This window comes from Scyliorhinus torazame, chromosome 21, assembly GCF_047496885.1.
Source record: "Scyliorhinus torazame isolate Kashiwa2021f chromosome 21, sScyTor2.1, whole genome shotgun sequence".
Taxonomy (NCBI): Eukaryota; Metazoa; Chordata; class Chondrichthyes; order Carcharhiniformes; family Scyliorhinidae; genus Scyliorhinus; species Scyliorhinus torazame.
The window spans coordinates 76,864,899-76,890,902 of NC_092727.1; the positions used below are offsets into that span (position 1 = coordinate 76,864,899).

The 26,004-nt window shown below is 45.0% G+C and overlaps 1 protein-coding gene across 19 annotated transcripts in view; it reads right to left on the bottom strand.

Annotated features, from left to right (window-relative positions):
- The window catches only part of tanc2a (tetratricopeptide repeat, ankyrin repeat and coiled-coil containing 2a), a 1,428,811-nt gene that overhangs the window by 497,214 nt on the left and 905,593 nt on the right, over positions 1–26,004 (bottom strand). For all 19 annotated transcript variants that reach the window (XR_011937462.1, XM_072486954.1, XM_072486971.1 and 16 more), the window contains one exon: positions 68–331. Coding sequence is in view for 18 of the 19 variants with exons in the window: in XM_072486954.1 (XP_072343055.1) it covers positions 68–331 (264 nt within the window). In the remaining variant the exon portion in view is untranslated. The remainder of the gene's footprint in view (positions 1–67; positions 332–26,004) is intronic.

Here is a 26,004-nt window from a genome sequence, read left to right on the forward strand (position 1 = left end):
ATAAGTGACTAACAGTCACGACTTGAATTTTATGAATATGTTATTACAAACAGATCTATATTCTTACCTGCTACAGAATTTGGTCGAGGCATCAGGTAGAGAGGGATAGAGTGGACAGACTGAGATGAGACGGTCTCCAGGTTTCTCTCTGGGAATTTATTCAGGCTGAATGTGGAGCCAGATATATTTTCATCCACTCGATACAGGCAGGAATCCAAGGCAGATTTTTGAGCATGCCATGGCTTAACGTTTGTCCTGGAACTTGATTCCTTACTACTTTCTCCGCCATACTTAGTACGTTCCACATTTTCTGAATAGCTTGTTAAAGTTGCTACAGATTGGAAAGAAATGAAACAATTTATTATGGTGGAGCTATTTAAATTAATTTGCAGTTTTCTAAACAAACCTAATTTGAAAACACAAAATGCAGTTGTTCATAATATATCGGAGCAAAATTAGGTCATGCAGCCCACCGAGTCTGATCCTCATTCTGATATGTTCCTCATCTGTTACCTACAATGCTACAGACCAAGAGCTGGATTGCAAAATCAGCCAGAGCATCTTCTCCTTGGAACATATGACCTAGGAGTAGGCAACTTGGCCTCCCGAGCCTCACACCTTTAATCATGGCTGATCCCATCCTGGCCTCAACTCCATTTTCCTGCCCGTTCTCCATAGCCCTTCAACCCATTACCAATTAAAAAATTGTCTAACTCCTCCTTAAATTTACTCAGTGCCTTTATCCACTACACTCTGGGGTAGCAAATTCCACAGATTCACAACCCTTTGCGAGAATTAGTTTCTCCTCAAATCTGTTATAAATTTTCTACCTCTTATTCTAAGATTATGACCTCTCATTTTAGAATGCCCCACAAAGAAGGCATCTGCTCCACATATACGTTATCCATACCTTGTAGCATTTTGTGTACCTTAATTTGACCCCCCTCATTCTCATAAACTTGAGAGAGTATAGGCCTAAACTGTTCAATCACTCCTCATATGGAAAACCTCTCAGCTCTGGAATCAATCTAGTGAACCTCCTCTGAACTGCCTCAATGCCCCTACATCTTTCCTCAAATAAGGGGACTAATTGTCACAATACTCCAGGTGCGGTCTTACCAATGCCTTGTATAGTTTACCTTTATACTCAATTCCTTTTGCTACAAATGCCAACATTCCATTTGCTTTTCATATTATCTGCTGCACCTGCATGCTCATTTTCTGTGGGTCATGCACAAGGACACCCAGATCTCTCTACATTGGAGCAACTTATTGCTCCACCTATTTTTCTGTTATCTGCGGATTTGGCCATAGAACCTTCTATCCCTGTATCCAAGTCGTTAATATAGATTGTAAATAGCTGGGCCCAAGGACCGAACCCCACTAGTCACATCGTGCCATCTAGAAAAAGACCCATTCATCTCAGTCTCCTGTCCGTCAGTCAGTCTGCTATCAAAGCTAATAAATTACCCCTAATCCCATGTGATCTCACCTTGTGAATTAACCTTCTGTGCGGCACCTTATCAAACGCCTTTTGGAAGTCCAGATATACTACATCTCCAGGTTCCCCATTATCCACCTTTGCTTGTTACATCTTCGAAGAACTCAAGCAAATTAATCAAACATGATTTGCCCTTCATAAAACCATGCTGACTCTGATGGATAGCGCTTTGGGCTTCATAAATGTCCTGATATTACGTCCTTGATAAATGATTCTAACAATTTTCCAACAACAAATGTTAAACTAACAGGTCTGTAATTTCCCACATTCTGCCTCCCTCCCTTTTTGAATAAGAGCATAATGTTAACATTTTTCCAATCCAGTGGAATCTTTCCCATGTCAATGGAATTTTGGAATATCATAACTGGAATATTATAACCAATGGATCCACTATCTCTGCTGCCACTTCCTTCAACACCCTAGGATGTAGGCCATCAGGCCCTGGGGACATGTCTGCCCTCAATCCCAAGAGATTGTTGAGTACCGTTTCCTTATTGATGCTGATTGTTCCAAGTTCCACCCTTTCTCTATTGCCTCTGAATTGCCCGTTCCTATAGGAATGGTACTAGTGTCCTCCACTGTGAAAACTGAGGCAAAGTATTTATTTAACATCTCTGTCATTTCTGTGTTCCCCACTATTAACTCACCAGTTTCATCTTCCAAGGGCCCAACATTCACCTTAGTGACTCTCTTCTCTTTTATGTACCTTTTGTGTACCTGTAGAAGCTCTTGCTATCCTTTTTGATATTTTGTGCTAGTTTTTTTTTGTAATTTACTTTAGCTCTTTTTATTACTTTCTTAGAATCCTTTAGTTTATGTTTGAAAGTTTCCCAGTCTTCCAGACTGCCACTGACCTTTGCAATATGATAGAATTTAGTTTTTGTCCTTGACCTCCTTGTTGAGCCATGGATCTTTTTTTATCCCTCTTCCCACCTTTCTTCCTCACTGGGATATATTTTAGTTGCGAGGAATTGAGTATCTCCTTAAACTGCCACCGCTCATCAGCTGTCCTACCTTTTAGTCTTCCTGCCCAGTCTATACGGGCCAAATGTGCCCTTAAGCCTATGTAATTTCCTTTGTTTAATTCCAGAACACTAGTGTGAGACTAACAGGTCTGTAATATCCCACATTCTGCCTCCCTCCCCCTTTTTGAATAAGGGCATAACGTTCATAACAATTCTCGCCCCCAAACTGAATTTTGAATTGGATCCAATTTTAGTATGCAGAAGTTCTCGAGTCTTGGCTCTTTTTCTAAAAATCTCATTTAGGAATTGAGAACAGCCCTAATGTAAAAGCAAATCAAACAATCCAGGGTTAATTACGGTTAAAAGGTAACCTGGGCGGGATGCTTTTAGCCCACGCCAGGCCGGAGAATCATGGGGCCTGGCGTGAATCGCCACACCCCACACCCCCGGCAGCGATTCTCCTCCCGGGATGGGTCGAGTGGCCGCACAAAAAATCCGAGTCCCGCCGGCGGCGTCCACGTGTGGTCTTACCCGGCGGGACCTCAGCATGCATGCACCCGGGGGCGGCCTGGTGGTGGTGGTGGGGGGGGGGGGGCATGTCTGACACTGGGGGGGGCCTCCGCTGTGGCCTGGCCCGCGATCGAGGCCTACCGATCGGCGGGCCGGCCTCTCGAGCTGGGGGCCTCTTTGGCTCTGCACCGGCCCTTATAGCCCTACACAATATTACGTCGGGGCCAGCGCGGAGAATGGAGTCACTGCACATTGCCGCTGGTCACAATGCGCATGCGCAGACCCGCGGCGCTCATTTGACGCTGGCATCGGCAGCTGGAGCGCCATGGGTCACTCCAGTGTGGTGCTTGCCGCCTGTAGGGGTCAGAATTGCTGCTCCTGAGGGCATGTTGACACCATCGTGAAATGCGACGGCGTCAACACTTAGCCTCAGGATCAGAGAGTCCCGCCCCGTGTTTCTCTCACAAAGTCAGACTTAGAAATATGAAAAAAATTCAACAATGGATGACCAATCTCTGGACCTCTTGGTAAAGACAGAATGCCTACACTTGTCGCAATAAAATATATTTTCTTCTTTATTTAATAAATTGAGAGTACCCAATTTTTTTATTTTCCAATGAAGGGGCAATTTAGCATGGCCAATTCACCTACCCTGCACATCTTTTTGGGTTGTGGATGTGAGACCCACGCAGACACGGGGAGAATATGCAAACTCCACATGGACAGTGACCAGGTGCTGGGATCGAATCCGGCTCCTCGGCGTGTGAGGCAGCAGTGCTAACCACTGCATCACCATGTGCCCCTCAATATAATATTAAAATTATTTATGTAGTTCCTGTAGCGCACAAAGACTCCCGAGAGACGAATAGAGGTGAAGTCGATGAGGCTTTATTAAGCGTGACTCGTTCCCCGCAGTTCAGCAACAGACTGGAGCTGCGGGGAGAATTCCTGGTTCTTATACTCCGCCTTCAGGGCGGAGCTAGAGATCAACAGCCAACCAGGACCCGGGATCTGTCAGCCAATGACATCACGGCTTCACAGTCCCACATGACCCCTAATGCATACTACCACATTCACCCCTTGTTAAAAATGAACCCGGCGGGGTGGTGCTTCGCATGGTGGTAGGGGTTTACAAGGCTGGTCCTGGGAGGAAAAAAACTTTTGCATGTCATTACAGTGCCCTACACTGGGCTATGTACAGGGTTTTTTGTTTTGAACTATTTACAGTATTCGTAAGAGGGAAAAGGAAAAAAACAACATTCTCGTTAAAGTCCACAACATTCTAGTGTTACACCGATGCCACGAGTCGGGCGGGCGGTCTGGTTGTCCTTGTCGATCGCCTCAGCCCCGGTGGTGGTGGTGCTTGTTCCAGTGTTGTCGCCTCCGGGATCTTTACGGTTTCTGCTTCAGCTTCACTTCTGGTCGGTCCTGGGAGGAGGACCGATCCTCCCGGGAAGGGGGCTGTCGCGGGGTGCGCCGGTGGCAGGGAGGGGGTGATTGGTGTCGAGGGGGTGTGTGTGTTGCCGGCGGGCGCCAGATCTCGCAGGGAGACCGTGTCCTGTCGGCCGTCGGGGTACTCCACGTAGGCGTACTGCGGGTTCGCGTGGAGGAGGTGAACCCTCTCGACCAACAGGTCCGACTTGTGCGTCCGCACATGTTTCCGGAGCAAGATGGGTCCTGGGGCCGCCAGCCAGGTCGGCAGCGATGTTCCAGAGGAGGACTTCCTGGGGAAGACAAGGAGGCGCTCATGAGGCATTTGGTTAGTGGTGGTACACAGTAGCGACCGGATGGAGTGGAGGGCGTCCGGGAGGACCTCCTGCCACCGTGAAACTGGGCGATCCCTGGACCGTAGGGCCAGTAGGACGGTCTTCCAGACCGTGCCGTTCTCCCTCTCTACTTGCCCGTTCCCTCGGGGGTTGTAGCTGGTCGTCCTGCTCGAGGCTATACCCTTGCTGAGCAGGAACTGGCGCAGCTCGTCACTCATGAAGGAGGACCCCCTGTCGCTATGGACGTATGCGGGGCAACCGAACAGTGTGAATATGGTGCTAAGGGCTTTAATGACTGTGGCCGCTGTCATGTCAGGGCAGGGGATGGCGAAGGGGAAACGAGAGTACTCGTCCACCACGTTCAGGGAGTATGTGTTGCGGTCGGTGGAGGGGAGGGGCCCTTTGAAATCCAGGCTGAGGCGTTCAAAGGGACGGGAAGCCTTGATCAGGTGCGCACTATCCGGCCTGAAAAAATGCGGTTTGCACTCTGCGCAGATGTGGCAGTTCCTTGTGACTGTACGGACCTCCTCCACGGAGTAGGGGAGGTTGCGGGACTTTATAAAATGGTAGAACCGAGTGACCCCCGGGTGGCAGAGGTCCTCGTGGAGGGTTTGGAGACGGTTAATTTGTGCGTTGGCACATGTGCCGCGGGATAAGGCATTGGACGGCTCGTTCAGCTTTCCGGGACGGTACAAGATCTCATAGTTGAAGGTGGAGAGCTCGATCTTCCACCTTAAGATCTTGTCATTTTCAATTTTGCCCCGCTGTGCATTATCGAACATGAAAGCTACCGACCGTTGGTCAGTGAGGAGAGTGAATCTCCTGCCGGCCAGGTAATGCCTCCAATGTCGCATAGCTTCCACTATGGCTTGGGCTTCCTTTTCCACTGAGGAGTGGCGGATTTCTGAGGCGTGGAGGGTTCGGGAGAAAAAGGCCACGGGTCTGCCCACTTGGTTAAGGGTGGCCGGTAGAGCTACATCGGAGGCGTCGCTCTCGACCTGGAAGGGGAGGGACTCGTCGATGGCGCGCATCGTGGCCTTTGCGATATCCGCTTTGATGCGGCTGAAGGCCTGGCAAGCCTCTGTCGACAGAGGGAAGGTCGTGGTCTGTATTAGGGGGCGGGCCTTGTCTGCGAACTGGGGGACCCACTGGGCGTAATATGAAAAGAACCCCAGGCAGCGTTTTAGGGCTTTTGAGCAGTGAGGGTCCGGGGCCGTGCTTGGTCCAGCGTCATTGAGGCCAGACGTGGTCGTAGTGCTTCAGCGTCTTCCTCGAACCCCGTGGAGCCGTCGATGCTGGGGTCCATTGTTGCCGTCCAAGATGGCGGCGGAGTGAACAAAAAGGCCACCCCATGCATCGCACATGGCTGGGGGGTCCCAAGATGGCGGCGCCTCTCCTCCCCTCGTGGTGGCCGGGACCCAAAATGGCGGCGCCTCCGGGTCGCACATGGCGCGCTGGGGGGGTTGGGGAGCGTTTGGAACGCGCAGGACTCCTTCTTCTCCAGGGACAGCGGCGACCCCCCGGGACCGGCACACAGCCGCGAAATGGCCCTTTTTCCCGCAGCTCTTGCAAATCGCTGCGCGGGCCGGGCAGCGCTGCCGGGGGTGTTTCGCCTGGCTGCAGAAATAGCAGCGGGCTCCTCCGGGACGACTTGGCGTCTGAACCACGCAAGCCTGTGGGGGGGGGGGGGGGTTTGTCGCGACGGGGGTCCACGGAGCCCAAGGGGCTGCCGTGCTGTCGGGGCCGTAGGCGCGGGCGTTTCGCGCGGCCACATCTAGTGAGGCTGCAAGGGCCCGTGCCTCTGAGAGTCCTAGCGACTCTTTTTCTAAAAGTCTTTGGCGGATTTGGGGAGAGTTCATACCAGCCACAAACGCATCGCGAATTAACATGTCCGTGTGTTCAATCGCGTTTACCGGCGGGCAGCTGCAGGCCCGTCCCCAAATTAGCAGCGCGGCGTAGAATTCGTCTAGCGATTCTCCGGGACTTTGCCGTCTCGTTGCGAGTTGGTAGCGTGCATAGATCTGGTTCACTGGGCGAACATAGATGCTCTTTAGTGCTGCAAACGCCGTCTGGAAATCCTCTGCGTCTTCTATGAGAGGGTAAATTTCCAGGCCTACCCTCGAGTGCAGGACCTGTAGTTTCTGGTCTTCTGTGACCCGGCCGGGGGCTGTTCGGAGGTAGGCTTCGAAACAAGTCTGCCAGTGTTTAAAAACTGCTGCTGAGTTCACTGCGTGGGGGCTGATCCTCAGGCATTCCGGGACGATCCTGAGCTCCATAGTCCTTTAAGCACGCTTAATAAATTGTAGCGCACAAAGACTCCCGAGAGACGAATAGAGGTGAAGTCGATGAGGCTTTATTAAGCTTGACTCGTTCCCCGCAGTTCAGCAACAGACTGGAGCTGCGGGGAGAATTCCTGGTTCTTATACTCCGCCTTCAGGGCGGGGCTAGAGATCAACAGCCAACCAGGACCCGGGATCTGTCAGCCAATGACATCACGGCTTCACAGTCCCACATGACCCCTAATGCATACTACCACAGTTCCCATATAGAAGGCTAGAGGCAATTGATAAACATGTGGGGTTTCTTAATGGATCCAGCAAGTATGGAGAATGGGCAAAAAAATTCATTAGAGATATAAATTACTCATGGGCATGACAAAATCAAAATGTGTTTTGGGGGTAAGATAATTACTTTGCATTTCTGATTTAGAACATCCAAAAGCATGGCACCTTGTCATGGTGATATGATGTGGGAGTTAGAAGGTCTCATGTTTAATTTATCTGGGAGTTTCTCACAGAAGTCAGTTGCATATTTGGTTTGGTGTAGGAACTCAGTTGGAATTGAGAGGAAAAGAAACTGGAATATTTACCTAGCTTGAAGCTTGCGGAAGAAATCACAGTGAAAGGCAAAACACAGTTGGCTTGAGCAACTGGCCTCAAAAGAGCTGTAAAGAAACTGTGGGAGCAGATGCAGGAAAAGCAAACTTTCAGTCCAAAGTCGAAGGTGGCAGTGGAATCCTCACAAGGAGAAACAACTCGAAGTCCAATACCAGACTGGGAAGTTGAGGAGAAATTGAAGTGAATTCTGGAGGGTTATGGCATATCTTTGAGTTGACCCATGGAGAAGTGAACGGATGTTCAAGACTTTGCAATATTAGGGAACTCAACTTGAGGCAAGTATAAGTAGATTCATGGCATAAGTAGTTATAAACTATATGGCTGAATTTTGTGGGTAGGGCAGAACGATTTACCTTGCCTCCCCCCCCCCCCCCACAAAAAAAGCCATAGAGCAACAATAATGTGCTCCGAGAGACTTAAACAGGTAATGACTGGAACTTCCGCCCCTCTCAGTCGGGCGAGCTCCCACCCAGCTGTAGATGCCCCGGCAGTGCCATGACTTAGTGGTGGGTGCTGCTGGGTCTGCATGCAGTCCCACAATGTGGAACGGAGGACCCGGACTCTGGCAAGTCCGGGAGTTTTGGATGGGGAGGAACAAGGTATCATTTGGAGAAAGGATGCCCCTGATGTGCACAGAACACCCCAGAAAGAATGTAAACCCCTTTCTTACCACTTTTGTTTACATCAGATGGCGAAAATGCAGCCTCCCCACTCATGCCCGCCTGTCTACCCCAAACATATTATGGCATGGTCAGCGTAATATTAGGGTCAAGTGGTTTTTTAACAACCTCAGTTTCTCATGAATGATTCTTTTAAAAATATTGGGTGGGCTGCAGACTTTGGCACCTGCTCACTTACCGTACTATGGGAAAAATACATGTTGGCATCAGGTTCATGACTCACCATTATCATGCTGAATATTACATGTTCAAGGGGTGGTAGCATTCCCGAATTGTAAACCTTAAAATCTAGCCACAGTGTTAAATTTGCAGTAGTTGCTTTCTTTAAGTTTTCTTATATAAAGTTTGTATTTGTTCAAAGACATGAAATCTTGTGACATAGCAAATAACAGAAAAAAACCTAAGTATTCAAATTTATCTTTAAACATTAACAATATCAATCAACGGTAGGTAAATAGATTAGAGTTACAGATCAGTCATGATCTAACTGAATGGAGTAATGTGTTTGAGGCTGAATGGCCTACTCCTTTTCCTAATTCAATATCTGTTGAATGTGGAAAATCCTAAATCCAGAAAAATCTTGTTTAATCTTGTTAAATACATTTTCTGATTACAATGATAATGCTGAGATATTGCAGCACCCCCCCCCCCCACCCCCAAAAAAAGACTTAACAAATTAAAAATTGCATTTTTTTTCTTTTTTAAAGAGCCAGGAAAGTACTGAAGAACATTTAGTCACAAAATTATTTAACCAAGAAGCATAACTTTCAGCATTCTGGGTGCTGATTAAAGAGAACTTCAAACGTTCTAAAAGACTTTAATGTGGTTAGAAACAATTACAGGAATGCTACCTTTTGTACAGAAGTTTTGCAGAGGCTACTTAATAGAAAACATTTTATGGCAAACTAGTATTAATCTGACTTAGTTCCATTTATGCAATGAAAAATCGGGGTGAGGGAGAGCATGTGGGAGTAGAGGATCCTAGAATAGCGCAGCACAGGAGGCCATTCAGGCCATCAAGTCTTCACTGGTTCTTTGAAGAGCAATCCAGTTAGTCTCACTCCCCCACATTTTTCTCATATCCCTTCCTGCAATTTTTTCTCAACAAATTTTACTAATTATCTTTTAACGGCTACAGTTGAATCTGTGTCCCATACCGTGTCAAGACTGTGTATTCCAAATCCTAACCAAAATATATCACCTCACATTTTACTGCATTCAATTTTGTTGACTATGCATCTGCCTATTACACCCATCCCTCTATGTTCTATTGAATGTATTATTATTTTTATTACTGTCTACTACATTTATACTTCTCACCTGCAAATTTCAAAACTGTATTGACAGATTTGTGGTCACTGATATATATGAAAAGCAGAGTGATCCGAATACGGAATCTTGGGTAACTTGTTTCTGCCTCCCTTCAGTCCAAAAAACAGCCATTCACCACAACTCTATTTTTGACTGTGGTGGACTAGTGGTGGAGGGGTCGAGCCTCTTGACTGCTGTTGGAGCTACACTCATCCATGCAAGTGGAGAGTATACTATCACATTCCTGACTTGTACCTTGAAGAATGTGGGCAGATTTTGCAGAGAGAGGAGGCGAGTTAGCACTACAGAATTCCTAGCCATGGATCTAGTCCTGCAGCCACAATATTTTTCTGGCTGGTCCAATTCAGTTTTTGGTCAATGGTAACCATCAGAATGTAGATACGGGGAGTTCAGCAATGGTATTGCCATTGAATGTCAAGGGGAGATGGTTCGATTCTCTCTTCTTGGAGGTGGTCATTGCCTGGCAATTGCATGTTATGAATGTAATAATAATAATCTTTTAGTGTCACAAGTAGGTTTACATTAACACTACAATGAAGTTCATGCAAAAAAAACCCAGTCGCCACACTCCAGCGCCTGTTCGGGTACACTGAGGGAGAATTCAGAATATCCAATTCACCGAACAAGCACATCTTTTGGGACTTGTGGGAGGAAACTGGAGCACCCGAAGGAAACCCACGCAGACACGGGTAGAACGTGCAGACTCCACACAGGCAGTGACCCAAGCCAGGAATCGAACTCGAGTCCCTCGAGTGCTAACCACTGTGCTACCGTGCCGTGGCTGGCACATGGGAGCACTATCATCTGGAACTCTGCGCCTGCTTTGAGGCTCTGAGCACCCTGAGGAGCAGGGACTGCCTGTTTTGCATCAGCAGCAAAGGCAGGCAAGCATGTTGGGAACTGCTGCTGCTGCCTTGCCGAATCAAGCAGGCAGCTGCTTGGAAGAACTGGAGGTCAAATGAAGCAGAAAGTGAGGGCTCAGAAGAGTGGGTACAAGGGGTCCACTTACCATCCTGACTTGGAAATATATCGCTATTCCTTCACCGTCCCTGGGCAAAATCCTAGAACTCCCTAACAGCGCTGTGGGTGTACTGACTGCAGTGATTCAAGAATGCAGCTCACCTAACTTCTCAAGGTTAATTAGGGATGGGAAATAAATGAGTGACACCCACATCCCATGAATGAATTTTTAAAAATCTGACTTCTCGCTGCCTCCTGTTCTTTGACCCTCTACAGCATTTGTCAATCCTCTGCTGGCCCCTCACCTCTTCCCTCCTAACCCTGGTCACCTGCACATTGCCCCTATGACTACTCAACAACCCATTCCTGGTCCCTCATCAACACCCATTCCTCTCTCAACTCCTCACTGCCTTGCCCCCCACCCCTATCACAACCCTTTGACATCCACTCTCTACCTCAGAGTGGACCCCCCCCCCGCAGCCCCTCTGTCAATCTATCGCTCAACGCCAGTAAAACTAAAGAGCTGGTCATTTGACTTCAGAAAGCAAAGTACTGTACACACCCCTGTCAGCATCAACGGGGCCGAGGTGGAGATAGAACAAAGAACAAAGAAAAGTACAGCACAGGAACAGGCCCTTCGGCCCTCCATGCCTGTGCCGAGGCCAAAGGGTGATTGTAGAGGGTTGAGGTTCAAACTGGAGGCCTGTGACCAGCGGTGTGCCTCAGGGATCAGTGCTGGGTCCACTGTGATTTGTTAGATATATTAATGATTTGGATGAGAATGTAGGAGGCATGGTTAGTAAGTTTGCAGCTGACACCAAGATTGGTGGCATAGTGGATAGTGAAGAAGGTTATACATAAGATTACAACAGGATCTTGACCAATTGGGCCAGTGGACCGATGAATGGCAGATGGAGTTTAATTTAGATAAATGTGAGGTGATGCATTTTGGTAGATCAAATCAGGACAGGACCTATTCAGTTAATGGTAGGGGGGTGGGGAGAGTTACAGAACAAAGAGATCTGGGAGTATAGGTTGAAGGTGGGGTCGCAGGTGGACAGGGTGGTGAAGAAGGCATTCAGCATGCAAGATTTTATTGATCAAAATATCAAAGGAATTGGGACGTCTTGTTGAAGTTGTACAAGATATTGTTAAGACCACACATGGAATACTGTGTTCAGTTCCAGACACCCTATTATAGGAAAGATATTGTTAAAACTAAAAAGAGTGCAGAAAGAGATTTACGAGGATGCCACTAGGACTTGATGGTCTGAGGTATAAGGAGAGGCTGGATTGGCTGGGACTTTTTTCCCTGGAGCGTAGGTGGCTTAGGGGTGATCTTATAGAGGTTTATAAAATAATGAGGAGAATATATAAGGTAGATAGTCAACATCTTTTCCCAAAGGTAGAGGAGTCTAGAACTAGAGGGCATAGGTTTAAGGTGAGAGGGGAGAGATACAAAAGACCAGAGGGGGAGCTTTTTCACACAGAGAGTGTGAGCATCTGGAACGGGTTGCCAAAGGCATTGGTAAAGGCGGGTACCACCTCACTTGGCAGTGCATTCCAGGCCACCACCCGGTGTAAAAAACTTCCCCCCCAAATCTCCACTGAACCTGTCCCCCCTCACCTTGAACTTGTGGCCGCTTGTAATTTTCAATTCCGCCCTGGGAAAAAGCCTCCAACAGTTATACCTTTAATAATTTTATAAACTTCTATCAGGTTTCCCTCAGTCTCTGTCTCTCAAGGGAGAACAATCCCAGTTTATTCAATCTCTCCTTGTAGCTAATACCCTCCATACCAGGCAACATCCTGGTAAACCTTTTCTGTACTCACTCCAAAGCCTCCACGTCATTCTGGTAGTGTGGTGACCAGAATTGGACACAATATTCCAAATGTGGCCTAACATTCTATATTCTATATAACTGTAACATAATTTTTGAGCTTTTATACTCTGCAACCTGTCCTATGAAGGCAAGCATGATAGCCATTTTAGTTGCTGTGATATGAAGAGTCTAAAGTTCTTGTTCCTTTTCACCAAACACTATTTATTTCACTTCCACAGTCTCTGCTCAAAACTCTTAACACGCCACCTGACAGAGGCCACCTGAAGCCCCTTTACAGATCAGTGTCAATTAACGGATACTTAATATAAATGAGACAACTAATTGCAATGTCGCTTAACCCATTACTTAAGTCTCCCCTTCCTTGGAGAAAAAAAATAATTAGGTGAAAACAAAATTTCAAGAAACTCAAAAACACACATGATGTCCCCCCTTTTTTTTTTGTTGTTTGGAAAGAGAAAAAAAAACAGTCACAGAAACAAGCGCCCTTCATTAACAATATCCAAAAGTTTCTGTGAACTCGCCCCTCTTTTCGTAAAACGGTCTGACAGTAGATAGCTCCTGTCGACCCATTTAATTTTTGTTATTTCTCCTCTGTCCAACATCTGCTTCAAACTTGCGATGTCTATCCGTAACCTCTTTTCATTGACACTTTTTGTAGAGTGCACATTTTCCCACAGGGATTTCTTGTCAATTTGACAGTCAATATTACCCAAATCCCCGAATCCCAAAATTTCTGTCAATATCATACTTATATAAAAAGGCCATATCCACCGCCTCTACAAGGCTTAACATCTCAGCAGCCAAAGTGATTTTTACCACTCTCCTTATTTTCTTTGTTTCCCACACAAGCAGGCAACATTTACCATTGTTCCCCAAAAGGAAAATTATAAAACCTCCTGCGCTTGAAACCCCATCACATAAATTTGCGTAGGACGCATCACTATAAACCATGAGTTTCAAGTGCCTAAGGTCACCTAAAACCGGGAACTTCAAAACACACTCCTGCATTTTTAGTTTGGCCAACGCTTTATTTGCTCTTATTATGTCTTCCACTTTGGGATCATTCATTTTTGTACTCAACTCGAAGACATCAAAACTCACGTCCGGTCTAGTCTGTCTACCTAACCAGTTCAGTTGCCCAATTAAACTTCGCAGTTGCTCTTTTTCAATCTTTGAAACCATTGCGTCTTTTTGTGAAACTCGGCCACGACTAATACCCTGAATTCTTTCCTCAAACCAGCGATTACAATAACTTCAAAATCACTAGTCCCACCCCACAAAAAATTATCGACATGCATCATAAAAATGCCAGAAAGATTTCCTTTATTGTGCCAGTAAAACATTGCAGGATCTGCTTTCAACTGGCAACAGCCTAACTTTAACAAAACTGACCTTACCGAAAGATACCAGACTCTAGATGCATCATTTAATCCATATACACATTTGTTCAACTTCCAGAATACCCCTTCTGTGTTAGCTGCTTCTTTAGGAGGACAGAGAAAAATGTCTCTGGAGCTGATGCCCCTGCAAAAAGGCAGCTTTTATATCTATAGATTTGCATTCCCATTCCTTTGTGGCTAATAGAGCCAAGATGATCTTTAAAATAACCTTTCCTGCTGTAGGTTAATCTACCCTTAAATCCTGATCTTCTAAGTTTTCTTCAAATCCCCTTGCCACAAGCCTGGCCTTTGCCTTATAAGTTCCATCCGGAAGAACCTTTTCCGTGCAAATCCATCTGTGGGATAGAGCTCTTTGTCCCCTATCCGGTACTTCAGAGTATACCCCAAATTCACTCCAACTATGCAATCCTTGCTGTTTAGCTTCTTTAATAACTTTTTCATCTAATTTATTTGAAGCCACCAAAATCTCACGTGCATGTGGGCTTGTACTCCTATTAGTATTCGTAGTTTTACTCATGTTCCGAGATCTTGACAAACTACATCCCCTCTCCCGCCTGGTATCTCGTTCTGTACTGCTACTGCTTGATCTTTCCCTTCTGCTGTGGGATGACCTTTCAATAGTTCTCGACCTTTTCCTGCGGACCTGTTCACTATCCGATGTACTATCTGAACTGGCACTGCGTTTCTGTGCCCTCCATTTTTGAACTTCGTTTTCCCAATCCATTCCTTCCCCTGAATGCTGTACATTCAACCAATGTTTATACTTTCCAGTGGCCTTCCCTGCTCTACTAATAACAGTTACATCCTTCCATTGACTAGACCCTTCAGGCAAGTATGTCACTTTTGTACAACCTTTGGCAATTGCCCTTTTGGAAAAATGGCTTGTTTTAATTCACCAGAAGTGTTGTGTTCCTCCACAGAAACCCTGTCTATATCATTTAATTGGTCCTCATAGTTCTGTAACACATGCGTACCAGATGACTCTGGTTCCTTGTCATGTCGGTTTGCTCTGTCTAAATTTGAAAATTTGTAATCTGTACTCATTATCCTTTATGAATGGACCCTAACAGTTTGATTACCATGTTGCAAAATAATTGTTTTGCCATCTATGCCTATGATCTTCCCTGGGCCTTTCCATTCATTAGAATTGTCTCTCTTACAGTATACCATGCCTCCTTGCTGAAAAATGGCATCTGATGGCCGTACGTTATGTCTTAAAGCTCTCCGAATTCTTTCAGAGACTTCTGCTTCCAAAAAAGCTTTTCTACTGCTATGTAATGCATTTAAATGTTCAGCAAAACCAGAGCTAATTGTAGTCCCCTCCCAAGCTGGAGGCTGGTCATCCAAAATGGAAAGAATTTTAGGATTTCTACCAAACACTAATTGATAAGGACCATAGCCCCCAACCATTTGCAATGAATTCTTTGCATGTACTGCCCATGCTAAAGCTGAATTTAGCCTGCAATTTGGTCGATATTCCAAAAGTTTCCGAAGCATGTCATCGATGACAGCATGATTTCTTTCACAGACACCATTACTAAACGGGCTTTCTGCAGCCGTATTCATAACTCTGATATTCATGCTTTCACACATATCCCTAAACTCATCTTTAGCAAATTCTCCCCCATTGTCCGTAAGGAATTTTGCCGGTGGACCCATTCCTGTCCCTATCCATTTTTCCACGATTTGATCCAGGATTACTCTCTTTTCTTTACTTTGTACAATCGTTGATTGACTAAATCTGGTTGCTAAATCTACAAAATTCAAAATAATATATTATTTGCTTTATCCCAGATCTTAAGGTCCATGGCCACAATGTCGTTAAAATCCCTGGCCAAAGGTAGGGTTATTATCGGTCGTGGTGTCCTTCTGTACTTCCTACAAACTTCACAGCGGTCACTAACCTGTTCTATCAGTTTAGTTTGGTCGTCATCCCTTACCCCTGCATCCTTTGATAAATTTTTCAGCTCCGGCAATATTGCAAGGGGTCACCACTCTTTTCAGCGACTTCAGAGTATTATCATCCCCAAACCTGAAACTTCTGGCACTTTCAGATTCCTTAACCTTGTTACGATTTTCAGCATTCAAAGAGTCCAGGTAACATTTTAGCCAGTCAATTCCACACACAGTAGATGTGCAGCCACTGTCCAATACAGCACAGTTGAAGGATTCTGCAACTAACACCCTCATTACCGGCGTAAAACTGCTTGTCAATAGGACAATGCCTTCTTTCTGGTCACTATCTTTTTCCTCTTCTGACTCTTCCGTGTCATGTGTCGCTTCAAACACTCTTATCATAACAAGTTGGACAGTTGAAAGCATAATGGTATTGAGTCACATCGAAAACATCGATTTATCATGCCCTGTGCATTTCTGGGGTTCATCTTCCTATTGTAGGTTCTAACTGGGTTTCTGTCTTCATAATTTCCTTGTCTCGGTCTCCGTCTATAGTCTTGAGCCCTGTTCGTAGCCATACGATTTCGCCATCCTGTTACTAGTGTATCTTCCATATTCTGCCTTATTGCAGGCTGACCTATTTGGGTCATCAGAGCCATCGGAATCGAATGTTTCCCCAGAAACTTTTGTAAAGCTTTTGTCATCTGTTCGAATAAGGTATCCTATCAGTAAACTGAACTCCTGTCAAAATCAGGAGCCTATCCATGTTGCTCACTCTAGCACAGTCAAGTAATTTAAAGGCCAACACAGACTGTGGAAATTCCAGATTGTGTTTCTGCAGCCTTTTCTATAGTCTGCCAAATTCCATTATATTGTCTTCCATGGAGACATCCTCCATTTTCCGGAACTGATCAAAATCCGATCATGCCTCATACACACTTAACAAGTCATCTTTCTTATAAATCTTATCCATATAATGTAATGTCTCCAGACCTTCTTCTGAGTCTAACTCTTCCAATTCCAGCTCGGAAAGCACTTTGTTTCGGATTTTACTGCCATATGGTAGAGAAAGAGCCAATGCCATACCTTGTTTTCTCTTTCCCAAAGCAGTTACTTTAGTCCACATAACTACTGCACTTCTCCATTGGTCGTACGATTCCCTTTCAGAAAATAAGGGAGGATAGTCATAGCCAGCCATCTTTATTCTCGGTTCAGCCATATATCCCTTTTTTTTTTCTTTTCTCACTCACTCCTTGGTTTGATCTGGAAAAGTTGTATCTTTCAACCCTTCATATTTACACAGCAACCATCCTCTGCTACCAATTGTTAGCCGTTTTAGTTGCTGTGATATGAAGAGTCTAAAGTTCTTGTTCCTTTTCACCAAACACCATTTATTTCACTTCCACAGTCTATGCTCAAAACTCTTAACACACCACCTGACAGAGGCCACCTGAAGCCCCTTTACAGATCAGTGTCAATTAACAGATACTTAATATAAATGAGACAACTAATTGCAATGTCTCTTAACCCATTACTTAACAAAGCATGCCATATGCTTTCTTGACCACCATTTCCACCTATGCTGCCACTTTTAAGAATCTGTGGACCTGCACGCCCAGATCTCTCTGTGTCGCTATGCTCCTGATGGTTCTGCCATTTATTTTATAGCTCCTACCTGAAAATGCATCACCTCGCATTTTTTCCGGGTTAAATTCCATCTGCCATTTCTCTGCTCAATTTTGCAGCCTTTCTATATCCTGTTGTATTCTCTGACAATCCTATTCGTCATCCGCAACTCCTGCAATCTTAGTATCATCCGCAAACTTGCTAATCAGACCTGCTACGTTTTCTTCCAAGTCATTTATATATATTGCAAAGAGCAGAGATCCCAATACTGATCCCTGCAAAACACCACTAGTTACAGACCTCTATTCAGAAAAACACCCTTCCACTGCTACCCTCTGTCTTCTATGGCCAAGCCAATTCTGAATCCATCCAGCTAGTTCACCCCTGACCCCATGTGATTTAATCTTTTGCACCAGTCTACCATGAGGGACCTTATCAAATGCTTTACTCAAGTCCATGTAGACAACAACTAGTCCTTCCCTCGTCACTCGGCCAGTTTTGTATCCATGATGCCACTGTCCCTTTTCCATAGGCTTCAACTTTGCTGATGAGCCTGTTTTATGGCACTTCATTGAATGCCTTTCGGAAGTCTATATTCAACAAACCAACTGCATTACCCTCACCGACCGTCTGTGTTACCAAACACTCAACCAAGTTAGTTAACACAATTAACTTTCTTTAATTAATCCACCCTGTCCAAGTGTTTGTTAACTTTGCATTGGATTAATGTTTCAAAAAGCTTTCCCGTCACAAAGTTGCCAGCTTTATTCTGTTTAACAGGAGCATTGGACTATTATGGCCAGTACCTTCATAATCCCTATCCTTCCTTCCACCAGCATCCTCAGATGCCTCTCATTTGGTCCTGGTGACTTATCAACTTTATGTATTGACAGAGTTTCTCGTACCTCCTCTTCATCAATGTTTAGCCTATCCAGCATCTCAAATACTTCCTCTTTCACTATGACTTTGGAAGCATCTTCTTCCTTGGTAAAGACAGATGTAAAGTACTCATACAGTACCTTAGCCACACACTCTGTCTCCATCATAGCCCACTTTTGTGGGCTATTTCCCATTTACCTTTTACCACCTTTTGACTATTCATAGGCTTTTACAAGCCTTTTGAATAGTCTTTGATGTTAGCTGCCGCCTCTTCTCATGCTCCCTCTTTGCCTCTCAATTTCTTTTTTCACTTATCCTCTCTAATTTTTTTGTTTTCAGCATAGCTCGTAGTTGTATCATGAATCTGAAATTCATCACATGCATCCTTTTCTGTTTCATCTTATCCTCTTTTTCACCTTCCAGGAAGCATTGGCATTGATTATTCTACCATAGCACCTCATGGGAATGTACTTCAACTGGACTGGCATCATCTCGCCTTTAAATGCAGTGTCCAAGAAAATAGTTACATTAGTTGAACCCCACGAATTGCTACAGGATCTCTTCAATGCAGTGTGTTAGGTCTAACGATCTCCAGCTGTTTCATCAGGAACCTTTCTTACATTATCAGGTCAAAAGTGAGTGTGTTTGCCTATGCTATGATTGCAGAGTGTTATGTTCCATTTGATATTATTCCGATGACTAAGCAGTTTGCATCTGCATGCAGCAAGACTTGGTCAGCATGCAGGCTTGGAGCGTCAAGCAACATTTCTGCCACTCAAGTTCAAGGCAATACTTATTTCCAAGAGGCTGACAAGCTTCTATTAACATCCAAAAGCATGATTATCGAAGAATCCCAAACCATTAACATCCTGGGAGTCACCATTGATCAGGGACTTAAAAACTTAATGATGGTTCATTAACTGACTGAGATGTTCTCTTAAAAGACTTGCTTTTGAACATTACTTTCATTAATCAGGTAACAAAAAAATCATCCTGACCTTTGTTTATTTACTGTTTTTTTTATTTCACAAATCTATATTTCTGTTCTTCTTGCTTCTTTATTCTCTCCTATCTCATTCTATTTTTCTCTCCCTCTGCAAATGTTTACTTCTCTCTGTCATTTCTTTTCTTGGGCTCCCAATCTATCTATATGCCTCAATTTTTCTTCTATCCACATCCCCTTTTCCCCCCTTTATTTCTGAATTTCTCCAATTTTAACACGGCATAAACTTCATTTCCTTCTCTGCGCATCAGGCGAAGTCCTTAATTCTCTTCTTTTGCTACACACTGCACAAAACTAACTGGAGGCATTTGTGAAGCTTCATCAATCTGATGGCTACAAGAATAGTCAATTTTTCACTGGTTACAAATTCACCTCTCTCCTCCTGGGCATAACCCGACAATCAAAGTCTTTCAATAATGAAAAGAAGAGGTCAGAAACAAATGGGGTACAGACCAGGACTATTGTTGAGAGGGCCTCCCACAGTCCAAAGATGGGCAGGTTAGGTGGATTGACCATGTTAAATTGCCCTTTCGTATCCAAAGATGTATAGGTTAGGTGGGGTTACAGGGATAGAGCGGGGGAATGGGTCTAGGTAGGGTGGCTCTTTCAGAAGGTCGGTGCAAACTCGATGGGCTGAATGGCCTACTTCTGCACTGTAACAATTCTATGGTTCTAAGAATTAATTATTTATGCAGATTGAACTCTATTCCCAAAATTGTCCTCAGATTCTGATGCCGCTTCAAATTTGAAAAATGAAATGAAATGAAATGAAAATCGCTCGTCACGAGTAGGCTTCAATGAAGTTACTGTGAAAAGCCCCTAGTCGCCACATTCTGGCGCCTGTTCGGGGAGGCTGGTACGGGAATTGAACCGTGCTGCTGGCCTGCCTTGGTCTGCTTTAAAAGCCAGCGATTTAGCCCAGTGTGCTAAACCAGCCCCTAATTTGTAACCAGCTAATTTCCAGCAATTCCTCCACTTACCTAATAAAATATCCCTCCCAGCAAACGACAGTCACCATAGTTGTTGCTGCACTTATTTTGGGCAATGACATTAGGCGTGATTAATGCTATTCTAAGAATAAAAATACCAAGAGCTACAATCTCACTTGTGAGCTGAAAGTGTGAACTGCTGCTTGCTTCAATAGCCTAGAAACACGATCAATGAAGGACAATGACAGACTACAAAAGGGACTGTGCACTATTCTGTTTGCAATTATATACTTCGTCAGTGGTCAAAGTTTGCTCAGATGAGTTGGTAGGACATTGTACTTGGTATCTTTTGGAAAACTATATTGATTATTATTGTACACAAGTCTAGAGGAATCAAAACTAATGAAGTGAGATAGTTGACTCTCAAAGGGCAAAATAGCCCTTACGAAGCTCATGATGTTGCTCCATGATGGTGCCACGGAAAAGGATAAATGATCTTAAGCAGATTTTTATTTAGGGAGGGCTCATCTAACACTTTCCAAAAGATTTGAATGGTCCCTGTGTAAGAAAATATTTGCACTGCTAAATTGACAGTTCCCTGAATATGATGTTCCATTGGCTTTGCCAGCAAGTATGTATCTGTGCCAATGACTCTCTGGCTCAGAGTCCCAAACATCAATGGATATTAGTAGCTCTTCAGCACCATTGGCTGATGTTACTATGTGTTCAGCAGCTTATGAGTGGCAACACTCTTCAGCGACCAACTAAATGGAAGTTCTTTTGTCTTTAAGACTTCCTTCATTCGTCAATTTGTCCTGAAACATATGGACTTTGTATTCTGTATGGATTCAGGAAGCAGAAACTAATTTATGCAATCTGTGGTAATTTTGAATGGATATTTTATAGAATAGTTTTGGATGAACATTTACATTTTCCAGTTTTTAAAAACCTTAAACAGAAACAGAGCTCACAAGGTGTCCCCAACTATGGAAGCATTTGATTTAGTTTGACACAGCAATGGCCGTGATTCTCCGTTTGGGAGGCTAAGTGTTCCTGCTGGGACTGAATAGCATGCGTTTCGCGATTCTTTTGGGAGCTTTATCCGTTCCGCAATTCAGGACATGCAAATTGGCCAGCACTCTGCCAGGACAAATTGAAAGCAATTAGCGTGAAAGAGCCTGACAACCGGAGCTGTTTTTAAGCGCTCCAACCATCACACACTCATTGCAGCCACAAAAGTGGTTCAGAGACGACCTGCCCCCCCAATGTCGGAAGTCTGAAGTGGACCCACTGCTCGTTGCAGACGAGTAAAGGAGGGATACCTTCTTCCCTCGGGTGGACCGCAGGCTCAAGGCCGTCCTCCTGAACAGTGCCTGGGAGGTGGTGGTAGAGACAGCCAGTACTGCCAGCCTCACCAAGAGGAGACAGCTGGTGATCCTGAGGGGTGGGGCTCACTGGTGAGGCCTCTGCCCTGCGAGGGACAGGAAACCAGGGAGGGTTCCAAAGGCCACAGTGTAGGTTTGTTTTGAGTAAGCTCTGCTAATCCCCTGCTTCCTCTGTAGTGGCACAGTGCTTCTGAGTGTCAACACCTGATGGGCCATTGATTGAGCTTTGCCATGCCCATCCCCTTTCTAATACCACTGGGATATGAGGGTTTCAAGAGGGACAGCCTAAGTGAGCTCCCATATCACCAGAGGCTCTTCGAACATTCACAGGATACAGAGCAGTCAGCAGTGTGAGCAGCCAGGAGCCTGTAAGTAGCACCAAAGGAGTGCGTTTTTAATCCATGTGCCGCAGCAATGGCGGTCTGAGCCAGGTCACCACGATCCCAAGGGGGAGACCCCAGTTCCCCAGACTTGGCATCAAGTCATTCCCCGCTTCTGCCCCAGCCCAGGCAGTCACACTGACAATGTTTGAGAGTTCTTTTAACCCCCTGCTGCCACACAACAGCCATGGCGTAAATATGCCATGTAAATACTTGTACCAAAATCGCACCCACGAGACTTCCGCCTAAGAGGGGATGAACATCGCAGAGGGGTGGAGTGCAAAGTGTCAAAGCCTCTAATAATATTTAAATCCATTCAAATGGTGGTGTTGCATGGATCCGCTGGTGCGGGATGCAAACCTCAATAACGCTGCCAGTGAGGGACTTGAACAGAATTGGCGTTGGGCGCAAATCGTGATTTTTCAATTGCACTCTATTCTCCTCCCAATTGCAATTCTCAATGTCGGCGTTGCGAAGCGGAGAATCTAGCCCAATATGTTATGTGGATCAGTCTTATTAGAAAGCATACCAAATGATAAGGGCCACCTTGCAAGTGAGGAGAGCGTAATAAGCCATTTGTATGTTAATTGTACCTTGGTTCTGCTACTTTATAATGTTTCTCTGTATGTCCAATGAACAAAAGACAGTGTACAGATGATGGAAGCACTCTTTGTTAATGGGAACAATAGCAGTTAGCTGTCTTGACTCAGTTGGATATACAATGCAGTATTTTAAGTTGGGAAACAAAAACAACTATCCAAATCTAATAGCTTTTCAAGACAAGGGAGAAGAAAGCCACATGCAACACAATAGATAACACTTGGTTTTCCCACAAATAATTATGCTTGGCTGTATAGTCATAATATTTGAAAAATTCATAGAAATGATGTACTGATGCTGTGCTGAGTCCTACAGTATTGATGTCACCTCAAACACATTTTACATGGCATTTAGTGCCATGTCCTACACCTCTAACTTTCACATGAATCTGAAATAAATGGTGATATGTGCTTTTTATGTAAGAGCTCTCGTAGAAGCAATGAAGTGTGCTTATCTGCACTTATTTGGTTGCCTGTTATGCCTAAACTATTTTATTAACCTTATTTGGCTTCAAGTTGCTGTGTTGTCTCTGAAGAATGTACAATTGCCAAATTTGAAAAGTTATTTTAGTGGCACAGTAAAAACTACTGGGGTTTCAATTACAATAAAAATAAAAGCAAATAAAAGAAATATTTTACATAGTATGGATGTTGCATCATAATTTAACTGGAAATGAGGGCCACTTGAATGTCTAGATGATACCACAGCCAAATACATTACCTAACTGAGAAAAGCCCACGGTCTACAGGCCTAGATCTACTGTGATATGTTAAAGCTAGAGTTTGGGTAGGGGGTCGGAATTGAAGGCGCTGGTGACAGCGACGCTCCCAACAGCCCCGGGGAGATATTCAGGGAGTCCGGTAGTAATAGCTTCGTTGAGAATTTGGAGGCAGTTTCGACAGCACTTCGGGTTGGGGGCAGGGTCAAGGGAAATGCCGATTCGGGGGAACCATAGATTTGAGCCAGGGAAATGGGATGGAAATTTTTGGAGACGGGAGAAGAAAGGAATAAGGACACTAAAAGATTTGTTTCTTGGGGGTTGTTTGTGGCAGTGAAGAAGCTGGGAGCGAAGTATGGGCTGGAGCAGAGGGAAATATTTAGACACATGCAGGTTCGAGACTTTGCCAGAAAGGAGATACAGAGCTTCCCAGTAGACCCGGCTTTCACATTGCTGGAGGAGGTGCTGATGACAGGGGCATGTCGAAGGGGGTAGTATCGGCGATTTACGGGGCCATTTTGGAGGAGGAGAAGGCGCCGCTAGAAGGAATCAAGGCAAAGTGTGAGGAAGAGTTGGGAGAGGGTATGGTGGAGGGGTTCTGGTGTGAGGTGCTCCGGAGGGTGAACGCCTCCACCTTGTGTGCAAGGTTGGAGCTGATACAGCTGAAGGTGGTGTATGGAGCGCACCTTACAAGGGCGAGGATGAGCCGGCTCTTTGAGGGGGTAGGAGATGTATAAGAACATTGCGGGGGGCCCCGCAAACCACATTCATATGTTTTGGTCCTGTCCAAAGCTGGAGGATTACTGGAAGGAGGTGTTTAGGGTAATCTCTAAAGTGGTGCACGTGAAACAGGACCCGTGCCCTCGGAAGGCCATATTCAGGGTGTCAGACCAGCCGAGGTTGGAAACAGGCGCGGAGGCAGATGTTGTAGTCTTTGCCTCGTTAATCGCCCGAAGGCGGATCCTGTTAGGGTGGAAATTAACCTTTCCACCCTGTGCCCTAGTGTGGCGGGGGGACCTGCTGGAATTCTTGACGCTTAAAAAGATCAAATTTGAACTGAGGGGAAGGCTGGAGGGATTCTACAATTCATGGGCGTTATTCATTATGCACTTTCGAGAATTGGATCACATCGAACATTAGGGGGGTTGGGGGCTGGGAGGGTTGAGGGGAGGGGAACTGTATGTGTTAATGGTGACTATGGGTGATTCCTTTTTGTCATTTGTTTATGCTAAGAATATGGGGATTGACATTACATTCGTTACTGATTATTGTTTATTGTTGGGTGTAAATTTGGGTGAAAATGTGAAAAAGGGGGAGAATAGAAAAATATTTTTTAAAAAAGAAAACAAATAGCAAGCACTGTTCATCTTGATTCAGTTAAAAGGTACAGTTAAAGCAAAATTATGAGAGTCCAATAAGGTCATATTGAGATTTTATATTAAAACAGTAAAATAATGATTGAGTAGTGATGGCTAGCTTCAGTTATCCACCATTAATTAAATACAGTTCATAGACAGCAGCAACATGTATTTATAGAACTCCTGCAATGGAATGAAATGTCTTCACAGGAGCGTTATAACAAAATTTAACACTAAGCCACATAGGAGATATTAAGAAAGATTATCATAAGCTTGGCCAAGGGGACAGATTTTAAGGGGCTGCTTAAAGGAGGAAAGAAGGGTTGAGAGGAAAAAACGTTTAGGAAGGGAATCCCAAAGCTGAAGGAATGGTGGCCAATGGTGCAGCAATTAAAATCCGGGGTGCTTAAGAGGTGCTATAGGAAGGTTGTGAGGTTGCAGGAAATGTACAGAGATAGTGAAGGCTGAAGGCCATGAAGGGGTTTGAAAACAAGAATGAGAAATTTAAAATTGGGGCACTGTTTAACCAGGAGCTAATTTAGGTGAGCAAGCACAGGAGAGATAGGTGCGACCGAGCCGTGGTGGCAACTTTTAACCTAAAAAGTTGGAAAGAGATCCTCCATTCTGAGGCACCCTCTTTCTCAATTGTCTGAAAGTAGCTTCTTCAGTGTTGGAGGGCTCCTTATTGGCCATCCAGTTCAGAGAAATTGCCCGCGTCCATAATTGATTGGTGAACTGACCTTCAAGCCGTTAATTGGCCAATTTGGGGAAAAGTCACTGTTGGGTGCCGGTTTTCCCTACTGTGCAGGCTTCTGACCCCTATTTGATCATGAGAATGGAATCCTGAAGCCCGCAGAGAAAATTGTGTCCCTGATTAGAAGGATTCAAAAATTAAGCAAGGAGACATGGGACAGAACAAGTTTAAGGACTTTGTAAAGGGAGATTGGAGATGGGGCCATAGTTGCAATCATACATGGAATCAAGGATTTCTTTTGAGAAGTTGGCTGACGACGACAATTTTGAAGGCGAACGGGATCTGAGCATAGAGAACTATTAGCTACATCAGCTAACATGGGAGTCATAATGGAAATTGGGAATGGTGAACAGGAATTTCATAGGATTTCATGGGGCCCAAGCCATTTGCTCACTGTGAAAACTTGATGACGAACTAGGGCACATCAAAGCTACCTTGCTGGATAATGGCTTCACTGATCAGATCATTGCTCACTGTGCTTTGCGCACACTCACAAATAGGCCCAAAGTCTACCATTTTCAGTCCCAAAAAGTGCCCAGGTCACCTCATATTACCCTGGAAGGGCAAGATGAAGGCTATTTCCCACTAACGGAATGCAGCCATCAAGTAACAAAGATGTCC